The sequence below is a fragment of the Nomascus leucogenys genome, chromosome 16, assembly GCF_006542625.1.
Source record: "Nomascus leucogenys isolate Asia chromosome 16, Asia_NLE_v1, whole genome shotgun sequence".
Lineage (NCBI taxonomy): Eukaryota > Metazoa > Chordata > Mammalia > Primates > Hylobatidae > Nomascus > Nomascus leucogenys.
This window is the reverse complement of record NC_044396.1, coordinates 82,232,324-82,245,553: the sequence shown is the minus strand read 5'-3', so window position 1 is coordinate 82,245,553 and position 13,230 is coordinate 82,232,324. Positions and strand designations below refer to the sequence as shown.

Below are 13,230 nucleotides of genomic sequence, written 5' to 3'. Positions count from 1 at the left end.
GTTCTTCAGTATTTCTTTTGTGCTGTTCAAGTATTTGCTTATTCTTTATCTAGAGTGGTGTTGTCCAGTAGAACTTTCTGCTGTGGTGTAAATGTTCATATTCTTTACCATCTACGTGGTACCCATTGGCCACACGTGGCTACCGAGCACTTGAAATATGGCTTGTGAAACTTCAGGAACAGAATTTTTCATTTAATTTTTAATAGCCACATGTGACTAGTGGCTACCATATTGGAAAACACAGATCTAGAGCATTCTCATTGAAACTCACCTTTAAAAAAAAAAAAAAATTGGGACGAGATTTAGTGTTCTCTTATTTTTAAAAAATGTTTATTTCAGTAGTTTTTGGAGTACAGGCGGTTTTTGGTTACATGGATAAGTTCTTTAGTGGTAATTTCTGGGATCTTGGTGTACCTGTCACCCGAGCAAAACTTACATTTTTTTAAAGCATAATGATTAAATTCCCTTTATGTTGAAAGTGAAAATGAAATACCTTTTCAAAAATATCTACAAAGAATCTATATCCCTCTGCAAAGGAAGCAGTTCCTTATATTATAAAGTTATGCCGCTCCAGGGAAGAAAATGATTTCTTGAGCACATGCTAACTGCCCCACAGTTTGCTGGGTGGTTTCACATGTCCTGTCTGTATTATTTGCCCATTTACACATGAGCAAACTGAGGCCAAGAGAAGTTAAATGACTTGCCAGAACACAGATTCTTGGTCATAATCATCTGACCCCAAAGCCATTGCTTTTTCTGTTGTAAGAAGTCCTGACAACATCCATCTTAAATTTAAGTGCTCTACCTTCAAAACTTTTCTCCAGAAATCACTTAAGTGCAGTATCAGAGACCAAAACTGATTTTGCTATGATTAACTTTGTACCCATACTTTTAACTCCTGGGCATATATCCCTTCCTTGATGTAGAAGACGCTGGTTTCAGGTTAACACTTATGGATGGCTTGCTCTGTGCAGAACATTGCCAACCTCTCTAGGTCTGGCACTTAGGCCTGGGCACACATGCTCAGTGAAGCCACTGCTTTCACTATCAGGTCTAGAGAATACTGCTTATGGGGTAGCAGCCGAGCTGAGTCTTGATAAAAGAGAGTTTGGCAGGCAGGTTGATAGGGTTGGGCTCCATGTCCCCACCCAAATCTCACCTTGAATTGTAATCTCCATAATCCCCATATGTCAAGGGCAGGACCAGGTGGAGTTAATTGAGTCATGGGGGCAGTTTCCCCCATGCTGTTCTCTTGATAATGAGTGAGTCTCATGGGATCTGATGGTTTTTTAAGTGTCTGGCATTTCTCCTGTTGGCTTATTCTCTCTCCTGCCACCCTGTGAAGAGGTGACTTCTGCCATGGTTGTAAGTTTCCTGAGGCCTTCCTAGCCATGAGGAACTGTGAGTCAATTAAACCTCTTTTCTTTATACATTACTCAGTCTTGGGTATTTCTTCATAGCAACATGAGAACGTACTACTACACAGGTATAGAAGGGAAGGACATTCCAGGCAGAGGGAATAGCATATGCAAAGGCTGAAGTGGGGAAGGATGGATTGAAAAAGAACAAGCAACTAGAAATAATGTAGCATGGCTAGACCTTGGAGTTTTTAAGGGAAAATGGTAGGAGATAAAACTGAGACGTATTCAAGGGTCAGAACATAAACTTTTAAAATTCTATACTGAGAATTTTAACTTGTATCGCTATAGGCAGTGCCGAAAACCCAAATGCTAGAAAATAAGGGTTTAGGCCAGGCGCGGCGGCTCACACCTTTAATCTCAGCACTTCAGGAGACCAAGGAGGGCAGATTACTTGAGCCCAGGAGTTGGAGACCAGCCCAAGCAATGTGGCAAAACCTTATCTTTACAAAAATAAAAATTAGCCAGGCATGGTGGGGTGCCCTGTAGTCCCAGCTACTCAGAAGGCTGAGTTGGGAGGATCACTCGAGCCCAGGAAGTCGAGGCTTCATTGAGCCACTGCACTCCAGTGTGGGTGACAGAGTGAGACCCTGCTGAGAGAGAGAGAGAGAGAGAGAGATGAGGCTTTACATGTGTTCATGTGTTTTTCAGTTAAATGGTTAACCGAAAGGCCCTTTTTTCCTCTTATCCCTGTTGCTGAAAAACTCTAAAGGTAGTATTTTTCTTCCTTATTTCAATACGGTTTCTGTGCCAAAGATGTCAGCCTTAAAAAATGTTGGAACTTGTAGGATTTCAGTAATCAGTCTGAAGGCCACTTCTAATAGTCTGTGTTATTGCCACTGAACACTGAATATACATATTAAGCTTAAAATATGTTTCTTAAGATATGCCTTAAGCTGGGCGCAGTGGCTCACACCCGTAATCCCAGCATTTTGGGAGGCCGAGGTGGGTGAATCACTTGAGGTCAGGAGTTCAAGACCAGCCTGATCATCTTGGTGAAACCCCGTCTCTACTGAAAATACCAAAATTAGCCTGATGTGATGGCAGGCACCTGTAGTCACAGCTACCCAGGAGGTAGAGGTTTCAGTGAGCTGAGATCATGCCACTGCACTCCAGCCTGGGCAACAAAGCGAGAGTCCATCTCAAAAAAAAAAAGATATGCCTTAAAATGTCTTGATATTGCTTCATTCAGTCTGCTTTGTGTTGGGGCCCACTGTGATAGGGAGATGAGACAGTCCTCGTGCTCAAGGTCCTCATTGTTTGTAGGGAGACAGCAAAACAGATAGTGTTTTGAGAAATAATCTGCTGTGGGGACATGGTTAGAGAAACTTCCAATAGGGCAGAGAGAGTTCTAAACACGTTTCCTGAGGTATATTGTGTATTTTTGTAAACTGATATCAGAGACTGGGTTCCCGAGTGGAAGTGTGCCACCTGAGACAAGAAATCTTCACTTGCTGGTAAAGAGTGTGGGATCAGAATCTGGCAGACCTGGATCTGAATTCCACCAGCTCTGCTGCTTACTAGCAACTTGACCAAGTTTTATACCTACTCTGTACCTCGGTTTTACAAATGGAGATGAGACTGAAGTGCTTTAATTCATTAGGGTTGTATACATGAAATCACTTGGGTAAAGTGTTTAGTGCAGTGCTGGGCATGTGCTAAATGCTCCACAGATATTAATTCTTGTTATTTTTCAGGTGAAATCATGCAACCATGTGTTGTAGGATAAAGCTTTCCAAACCCGTTGGTATTATTGCTTTGAAATCTTGTGTTTCAAATATATTTTGGAACATAGGGATCTTTGAGAAACTGAATGAATTTTGACTTTTCTCCTGCCTTTTTCTGTAGTTCCATCATATTTCTCCTTATAGTGTCCAAATCAACCTCATGATATTCCACTGGTTAATGTGTCTTTCTCTCTCCTTCGAATTCAAATATGGTTTAACTAGGAGGAAATGTTCTATGTATAGATGCATATGCACATTATGAAATCACCGTTTTGGGACTGCAACTGTAATTTCCAGTGTCCTTGTGATATCTTCTATCACATGTCAACCGGTAGCCATAATTTATTTGTTGGTACATCTTTATAAAATACCATAATTAGTTTTATAACTGTCTTGTATAGATAAATCCATAGAGAATGAGTATATATATACAGATAGGTGTATTTTCAGATTTTGTAGGTTATTAATAGTTCCTTTTCTTATTTCGACATAAGAAAACAAATATTCTTTTTTTTTTTATACTGGTGGTAAATCTGATTTTTTTAATTGTAGTTTCTTTCAAGATGGCTTGAAAACGGCTGATAAGTTGAAACAGTACATTGAAAAACTGGCTGCTGATTTATATAATGTAAGTTCTTTATAAAATACATGCAATTTAACTTGCTTTCATGGGTAAGTATCAGTAAATTTGAAATCTGTATTAGAAAGTTGTTAAAAGCAGAAAAGATTAGATGATATGTCTGTACAAACCTAGGGCAGATAACTCTTCAGTTTAAGTCAGAGAAGTCATCAATGGTCAAATGCTCCAGAGTCCTTCTGAGGCCATAAGAGGAGCAGGGAGGGGAGTATATAGCCATCAGTTCCAGATGGCTCTGCATTTATGATTCATTTAGCATCACATTTGAGTGTTCCGTGGTCAGCAGTTGCAGAAAGAATGCATGATTGTGGAAGAATAAAAATTGACTCTGAATAGGCAGGTTTATAGAGTTTTTTGGGATTTTGTTTGTTTGGGGCTTTTTTTATTTATTTTTTTTTTCCAGACAGAGTCTCACTCTGTCGCCCAGGCTGGAGTACAGTGGCACGATCTCAGCTCACTGCAATCTCCGCCTTCTGGGCTCAAGCAATTCTCGTGCCTCAGCCTTTTGGTAGAGAGATGGGGTTTCACTGTGTTGCCCAGACTAGTCTTGAACTCCTGAGCTCAAGTGATCCCACCCGCCTTGGCCTCCCAAAGTGCTGGGATTACAAACGTGAGCCACCACGCCTTTCATTTATAAGGATTTTTTTTTTGCATGTTTTATATTATCTCTCTTTTTTTAGTGCCTAGGTCTAAATGTATATATTAGAAATGGTAAAGTTGTTGCCCAAAAATCATTTGGTGGTAAATAAAAGCATATATATTATGAGTATGAGTAAATATCCTCAAAGTTTTAGAATTACAAATAATGCCTTTTTTGTAACTTAAAAATGCATAGCTATGTATTTTTTCTGATTTTCTTTTAGTAAACATGGTTCGGGTTACAGTTAAGTCCCAAGTGGTTAAAAAAAGCAGCACCGATCCCTTGTCCCCATTTCATGCTATGTAAACTTTGTTGTATGCATTGGCCCATTAGACTCCTGGTCATTCTTAGGATTCTCTCCTGGACCATTTAATCACATCATGGTATTTTCATTACCACCCTTTGAAAAACCAGAAGCAAATACTCTCAATGATATTTCTCAAGCTGTTTAGAATAGTACTTCAGAGTTAACTAGCTAGCTTAGATATGTTATTTAATAAGAATGCATGTTGCATTATTCACTAATTTCAAAACCCACTGCTACTTTTATAAGATGAGAAATATCATATCAAAAATGAGACAGTGTAAACGACTTTTAGTAAGAAAACCAACTATATAATAGAATTGTTTGATGAGTGGTATTTTTGGATAAATTAAACTCTGCCTATAAAAGTGTAAATGGTAAGTAATAGGAGTAATTTTTTTTCATAGATAAAACAGACCCAGGATGAAGAAAAGAAACAGCTAACTGCTCTCCGAGACTTAATAAAATCCTCTCTTCAACTTGATCAGAAAGAAGTAAGTGGTTTACATGTTTACCACAGGACTTAACAGTGTAAGTAAGGCTGCTTGTAATACCCTTTATGTTTGCTGATCTGCAAGACAGAGAGTGATATATAATATACAAGTATGTACCTACCATAAGCCCCATGTAGAAACTGTATTTTAGTTCCTTTTCTTCCTTATAGGAAACATGTTCTGGTATCCAATTCCATTCCTTTTTTTTTTCTTTTTTCTTTACTTTTTTGAGACAGGGTCTCACTCTGTCACCCAGGCTAGAATGGGGTGGCGCAATTATGGCTCATTGCAGCCTTGACCTCAAGCATTCCTTCCACCTCAGCCTCCCGGGTAGCTGGGACTACAGGCACATGCCACCATGCCTGGATAATTTTTGTAGTTTTTGTAGAGATGGAGTTCAACCATGTTGCCTTGGCTGGTCTTGAACTGCTGGACTCAAGCAATTCTCCCACCTCGGCCTCCCAAAATTCTGGGATTACAGACATGAGCCACTGTGCCCAGCCCCATGACTATAGATTTTCAATCCTAGTTTTGAAGACATGCACTTCGGTAGTGTATGCTGAAACATAGTCAGTACATTCTACAGCTGTTCTCTTCAGACCACTTCTGTCTTTCTGGGCAACCAAAACAGGCATGTCTCATTTGCCAGGGAAATATTTTGATACAGAATCCTACAGAAGCTTTGCCCCACAATTAGGAAATCTGAGATGAGTTGGTCCTTGGATATTGAAAGAGTATAGAATGCATGGTAGAGGCTGGATGAATGCAGTACGGATCCTTAATTATAAATGTCATTTGTTCAAACATTTCATTAACACCTACTGTGTGCCAGGCACAGTTCTAGGTACTAAGATTTAGTCCCTTCCATATAGTAGCTCATTATCTAGTCAGCCATATGAACAATCCATCATGCCTGAAGTGGTATTGATACTATTAGAGATACATTGGAAGGTGACTGCAGCCAAAGACAGAAACCTAAAAGACCCAGAGAGGGAAAATTCCCCAGCATATTCAAGGGGCTGCAGACATTTGGGGGCAGGATGGGTGGAGGAGTAAGAAATGCAGTTTCTGAGGTAAAAACTCAGACCTGACTATGGAGGACCTTGGGTGTTGCACTAAGGGACAATAGACTTCATGATAAGGATAAATTAAATAGTAAGCACCATTTGCTTTCTGGGAGAAATTAAAAGTTTGCCTGTTTTTGTTATGAAATTATTATGGGTTAAATTTAAGAGCAGTGGCTCATGTCTGTAATCCAAACATTTTGGGAGGCCAAGGTGGGAGGATCACTTGAGCCCAGGAGTTTGAGACCAGCCTAGGCAACAAAGTAAGACCCTGTCTCTACAAAAAATTTTGAAAAATTAGTCATGCATGGTGGCATGTGCCTATAGTCCCAGCTACTAGGGAAGCTGAGGAGGAAGAATCCCTTGAGCCCAGGAAGTGGAGGCTGCAGTAAGCTGTATTTGTGTCACTGTACTCCAGCCTGGGCAGCGGAGCAAGACCCTGCCTCAAACAAACAAAAAAAAATTAAGAGCAATATTTAATAATAACATGAAATGCAGCATTTTTATAGTCAGTTTTTAAATACTATTGTACAACAATAGCAAGTTCACTTATTTTAATTTCTAAAATTTCTGAAAGGGGTTTATGAGTCTAAAACAAAGCAACTCCCATAAAACATGGAAAGCCCTGCACTAGTGACACTAATCTTTTAAAGCAACCCTGAAGGTTTTCTTTATTGAGTGAATATAAGCCTCTGTTTTTCTGGTTCTCCAAATCCAGTTTTTGTATATGCATTGGGGATTGGTCAAGTGAGAGAAGTCTATAGCACTGTAACATTAGGCATCTGCTAACCTGTGGAGTAGGCAGAGTGGCCAGGAACATCTATGTACACTAAGGCAGTTTCTGCATCCATGTCATTCAGAGTCTCAGGCAGTGACTGCACCTGTGGTTTGAGGCCTCTGACTGTGATTTACAAGAACTTCCAAGTATTAGACCCCCAGTTGACTTCAGACTGAAACACAGATATGCCATGCATGCCCTTTGAAGGTGCTTATTACTGACATATAAATCCTAGGAGAAACGTGGTCTCTTTGAATGATTTCTCAGTGTAAGAGCATTAAAAAGACCCAGGTAGAAGGGAGTATGGGGTGGTAGATTTCAGTCTTGGGAGAAAATTGGAGGTTTTTGGGGGTTTTTTTGTTTATTGTTGTTTTACTTACTGGTATGTACTTAACCACTCCCTACCTTTGTTTTGTCACACAGTATTACCTCTTTCCCACATATGGAAGCTTTCTTGAAAAATAAAGAGGAGGACTATTACAACCCCTTTTTGTTTTGCATGGAGACTTAAGTATTCTGCTCATGCTAGCTAAAGAACAAAGTTGCATATAAGCCAAAGGAATGTGTACGTTATGAAATGCACATGATTTGATCTAACCCCACCCCAGATTAATAAATGATGAGTTTTCATTAGTACCTTGTCCACAGAGTTTTACAAGTAATAAATTGATCTTTCACAACATGCCTATTCGTTTCTCATGCTGTTTATCATCACTTATTGCAGAATATGTTCAGAAGGTAGTGATTTTTCATGACTGAGATTAAATGTGAGAGGAGACCATCCACAGAGAGTTCTGACCATGGTACTATTTGAAAAGAATGTCAAGTAATCTTAAAGATTAACTGAGGAATCAAAAACACGCAACAAATCATTTAGCCTACTCACCCCCACTGGCTTCTAACTTGGCTCCATTAAAGGAAGTTCCAAGAATTTTAGTTGTAAATAGGATCCCTGGAATTTCAGTAAACTCATTCTTTTTTTCTATTAAGTTTTTATTGTCTTAGCAAATAAGTGTTCTATGAAATTAAGCTTTTGTAATAGCTTAATCTACAAAAGAACTGTTTGCTATATAACTGTTTTTAGAGTTGAAAGTAGGTTTTCGTTTTGGGTTTTTTGAGACGGAGTCTCTGTCGCCCAGACTGGAGTGCAGTGGTACAAATCTCACTCACTGCAGCCTCTGCCTCCCAGGTTCAAGTGATTCTCATGCCTCAGCCTCCCGAGCAGCTGGGACAACAGGCATGCACCACCACGCCTGGCTAATTTTTACATTTTTAGTAGAGACGGGGATTTCACCATGTTGGCCAGGCTGGTCTTGAACTCCTCAAGTGACCTCAAGTGATCTGCCCGCCTCAGCCTCCCAAAGTGCTGGGATTACAGGCATGAGCTACTGCGCCTGGCCTGAAAGTATTTTAAATGGTGATAAGTCATATTTAGGATATACAGAATTATTCCAAAAATTACACCTTTTTTGTTTGAATTCACTTATGGACTCTCTTAAAACCCCATCACATTATGGTTTGCAGGTTTGACAGATTCTGTGTTTCTGTTTTACTCATGTCACAGTATCTGTCATGTAGCCTGGTACCAGAAAACTATTCAAATATTTAGAAAAATGAAACAGAAGGAATCTTTTGCCTACTCCATTCATACCTTGCATTAGAAATTTTAGGCTTCTGTAGTAGAGGTTTAGTCTTAAATTGGATACCAGAAACATTTATAGCCCCATTAAATCAATGAATGTATAATTGCTTGCACTTTTAAAAGATTTGAGACTCTGCCTCTTAATAATACATTTTATACATTAACAAGGTTTTCTAATAAGAAAGTGATTTGTCTGTACTGCTAATAGAGAATAGGAAATTTAAAAGATTTTAAGTTCATTGTTTATGTTTTATATTTTTGCCCAAATGAGTTTTTCTCTTTCCTGAATACATAGTTAATTTCTGTTACACTATCAAAGGATTCAGAACCTATTTCATTCCTTCAGTTTGTGTCAGTTTTTAAATTGTTGTTAATGTTAATAAATGTCCAGTATCTACTTTCTCAGAAAAGAAAATCCTCTTTGCCTTTGTCTAGAGTGCCCTGCTTAGCAAGCGGAATAGCCATCATTTCTCAAAGTGCACAAGTAATAATTGGTGTGACTTTATTAAGCCATGAAACTCATTCATAGTTAATTCAGGATTGTTGATACTAAACTTCTGAAACATACTGCTTCCTTCCTGCTCAGTTTAATGAGGTCAAAGCCTGGAGTTTAGCCACTTTATTCATCTTTAAAAGCATATTAGTTTGATGTAAAGCAAGGCACATTCAATCCGAGGAGTTTGTTATTCAGAATTTAAGGTTTACTTAAGCTAGTAATAAATATATAAGGAACGTCTTTAATGATAAATTTACAGAATATAATCATTTTTATAAGTTGTTAGCATCTGAATTCTTGTTTAAAAGAAGTATTTTTATTTTTTAAACTTAGTGTTTTATTTTAAAGGTTAGCAAAGGTTAAGATTAGAGATACATGGTTGCTTGTTTTTGATTGAGTGCCTAGTAGTGAGACATCCATTATTGTTTTTGTTTTTGTTTTTTCCTGCCACATGTGGGAGCCATTCTCTGATAGAGGAAAGGCGTGAAAGGCTTGAGAGATATCATTGTCACAGGCCTTTGTCAGCTCCAGTATAATACATGTGGCAGTGTTAGGCCCATTTGAAAACTTAACAAATGTGCCAAAAAGAAAACTACAACGAGAGATACATAGTTTTAAAAAGCATTCTGACAGACCTAGGAATTATGTGGGCAGATGAAGAGAAGTCTAGTTCCATAACAAGGGTTCCAAGGAAGAGGGTTGAGTGAGCACCAGTATACAGGGAGATTTTAGATTTTGTTTTTAATGTTTCTGGGAGATACAGATAGGGCAGAGATTCCTGACTCCAAATTCATAATTGAGTAATTTTCATGTGATTTTGTTGTATTAAAGCAGAAAGTCCTGTGGATTTCTTTAATCCCTGCCTCTTGTTTTGTCGCATGCCTCAGTTCCCTGCAACCCGATCCATTTTTCTTCATTAGGATTATGAACACACTGCTGCCTCTCAAAAAACAACAACAACAACAACAACAAAAACCTGTTACTACTGTTGTTACTAGGGACTGTTGCTGGAGGTATTGGTAGGGGAAGGCTGCTCTTCTTGCTTGTCTGATATTTAGTACAGTCCCTCAGTCCTACCTCCATTTAGAAAGTGTGAAAATATCTATTAGGGAGGACTTAGTGAACCACATTACTATGGAATTCAAGGCTATAGGCCCTGATTAAAAGTGAACATTTAGGTCGGGCATGGTGCTCACACCTGTAATCCCAGCACCTTGGAAGGCCAAAGCAGGAGAATTGCTTGTGTCTAGGAGTTCAAGACCAGCCTGGGCAACATAGTGAAACCCCATCCCTACAAAAAAAGCAAAAATTAGCCTGACATGGTAGCACACAACTGTAGTCACAGCTACTCAGAAGGCTGAGGCGAGACAGTCATTTCAGCTTGGGAAGTTCAGGCCACAGTGAGCTGTGGTCACACTATTGCATTCAGCCTGTGCAACAAAGCAAGACCCTATCTCAAAAATAAATGTATACATATGTATTTTTTTAAAGGAAATATTTAGGGAGAATTTTGCAAGAAAATCCTAGATTCAAGTCCATGCCCCATCTCTCCCAAATGATTAATATTGTCCAATGAAATGTTTCATATGGAGGGAATCTGGCCAGTTATAAACAGAGAAATTATTCAAATAGAAAATAACTTAAGTTTGTAACCTCTTTAATGTGAGTCAGTTTGCCTGGTTAAGTGTACAGTAAGCTCCCAGTTACCTACACAATAGAGCAGGACAGTGATATGGTGAGAGTGTGAGCATCCATGTCAAAGCCAGGGCTTGTATTGTATACTCAGGGTCCTTAATTACCTGGCTTTTAGGAGGTATTCAGGACATGTTTTTGAACACAGAATCTATCATGTATAGAATAGCCCTACAAAGGTACATTGTCCTAGAGATTTTCCTTTGACTATTATATTAATTTTGCATCACTGAACATACATTACTTGGCCCAAAAGGATCCTGAGTGTCAGAAAGAAGCCATCCTGGCCTTAAATGTATTTCGTACACAAGTCAGTAAATAGCCAGTGGTTGGTTCAGCTTACCTCGACACTATCACATTTCAGGTGTTGTTTATGAACTGGATATATTTAAGTTCTTTTCCCTTGGGGAAAAATTAAAAAAAAAAGTCCTGCTACAATTTGTGGCTTAGATTTTCTGAATAATTAATTTTGGGTTTCACTGAGGTATCGATTCCCTATACATACACATTTGAGGTTTGTCAACCATTTTATCTTCGTAAAATGTGTGTGTGCCTCACGTTCTTCTATTTAGCCATGTTTCTCTTCTCACGCCATATGACCTGAAATAAAACCTGATAAATACAGACATTTAATTGTCCTGTCACCCAAAGTTTATGCTTAATCTAGAGGTGTATGTGTTTTCTGGTATTATCTTTACCGTGATATTTTCTGTGTACATTATATAAAATGCTTAAATTATGGATAACATTTTCAATGAAATTAACTATATTTCCAAATGTTCTGCCTTTTTTCTCTGTTGCTTTTGCCCTTCCTGATCGAAGTCTAGGAGAGTAAGTCAATACTTTTTATGAGAATATATTGTCCTACTTGTGTGTCTAAAGACCATGTTCTCATTCTGCAGTTCAACGTTGTTGATTTTATTTCTCACATTTTCATAATGTAATGGCTGTTTCTGGTCATGCAGTCCTTAGAAACTATGGTTAAGTATCAGTGGAGTGCTAATACTAAATCAACCTTTTTTGCATCTATGTTGTTGGTTTGGCCCTTGTCACCCTCCACGACATCATACACTTTTCACTGCTGTAGAATTGTCTTAATTTAAAAAATGTGGTTATAGGTATATTTTACAGAGCACTAATTACAAAACAAGAAACATAATAATTGTGAAAACCTCACTTAGAAGGTTCCCCTTTTATTTGGGGGTATATTGGCAGAATGTGTAAAGGGAGAAAGGTACAGTCTAAGGGAAGAACATGTTTGGGTTGCATGGACTTTATTTTCTGGTCCACTTCACTTTTCCCAGTCCCTCCTGTGTTTGCCTCTACTGCTAGTGTAAACTGGATTCAGTCTTACAGTAGTCTGCCTACCAGTGCATTGTGCTTGTTTGAATTCAGTTCAGAGTAGAGCTGGGTTTTGAACTAGAAATCAGAGACCCAGACCCCAGTTCTGCCTCGGACTTGCTTTGTGACTCTGGCAAGTGTTTAGCTGCCCTGTTTCCTCCTCTAAAATAAAGGCAAAGACCTGACAGCTCTTAAAGTTCCATAATTCCCTTAGACCCAGACCAGTGCCAAAGGCTCAATGGCAGAATAGAGTCAAGGATGTGAGAATTGTCTTTAGTTTTTGTTTAATCTATAGTTTTTCTTTCCTAGGATTCTCAGAGCCGGCAAGGAGGATACAGCATGCATCAGCTCCAGGGCAATAAGGAATATGGCAGTGAAAAGAAGGGGTACCTGCTAAAGAAAAGTGACGGGTATGTATGAGCCCAGCCCAGTGTCTCAGTGTGTGATTAACCTAGAAAATGTTTCCAGCCTCTCATATAGGGAAACACACTTAAAATTTTATAATACACTATCTGCAGACCTTTAGCACACTGGTTTTCTTCAAGTAAGTCTGAGATTCAACCAACTCTCTTTAGAAGAAACAGTAATTGCTCTGTGGCCCCTAAATGGCACTTCTGTCTTGTAACGTGCAATTATAGGAAGGCAGCTACTGAGTAGCACGTGCAGCAGGCAAGTGCTGACCTCATACCCACCCACCTCTCTGCTTTTTTTTTTTTTTTTTGAGACGGAGTCTTGCCCTGTCACCCTGTCACCCAGGCTGGAGTGCAGTGGCACAATCTCAGCTCACTGCAAGCTACGCCTCCCGGGTTCATGCCATTCTCCTGCGTCAGCCTCCCAGGTAGCTGGGACTAAAGGTGCCCGCCACCACGCCCGGCTAATTTTTTGTATTTTTGCTAGAGACGAGGTTTCACCATGTTTGCCAGGATGGTCTCAATCTTCTGACCTCATGATCTGCCCATCTCGGCCTCCCAAAGTGCTGGGATTACAGATGTGAGCC

At 39.1% G+C, this 13,230-nt stretch overlaps 1 protein-coding gene and 1 non-coding gene across 7 annotated transcripts in view; one reads left to right on the top strand and one right to left on the bottom strand.

Annotated features, from left to right (window-relative positions):
• ASAP1 (ArfGAP with SH3 domain, ankyrin repeat and PH domain 1) overlaps positions 1-13,230 on the top strand; it is a 387,159-nt gene that overhangs the window by 267,912 nt on the left and 106,017 nt on the right. For 3 of the 6 annotated variants that reach the window (XM_030795522.1, XM_030795518.1, XM_030795520.1), the window contains 4 exons: positions 3,698-3,773; positions 5,134-5,220; positions 11,715-11,723; positions 12,543-12,643. In XM_030795522.1, the coding sequence (XP_030651382.1) occupies positions 3,698-3,773; positions 5,134-5,220; positions 11,715-11,723; positions 12,543-12,643 (273 nt within the window). The remainder of the gene's footprint in view (positions 1-3,697; positions 3,774-5,133; positions 5,221-11,714; positions 11,724-12,542; positions 12,644-13,230) is intronic. The other 3 variants (XM_030795523.1, XM_030795519.1, XM_030795521.1) reach the window with 1 other exon arrangement.
• Positions 9,650-9,803, bottom strand: LOC115830733. Its single transcript, XR_004026285.1, has one exon. It is a non-coding gene; the product is annotated as a small nucleolar RNA SNORA12 (small nucleolar RNA).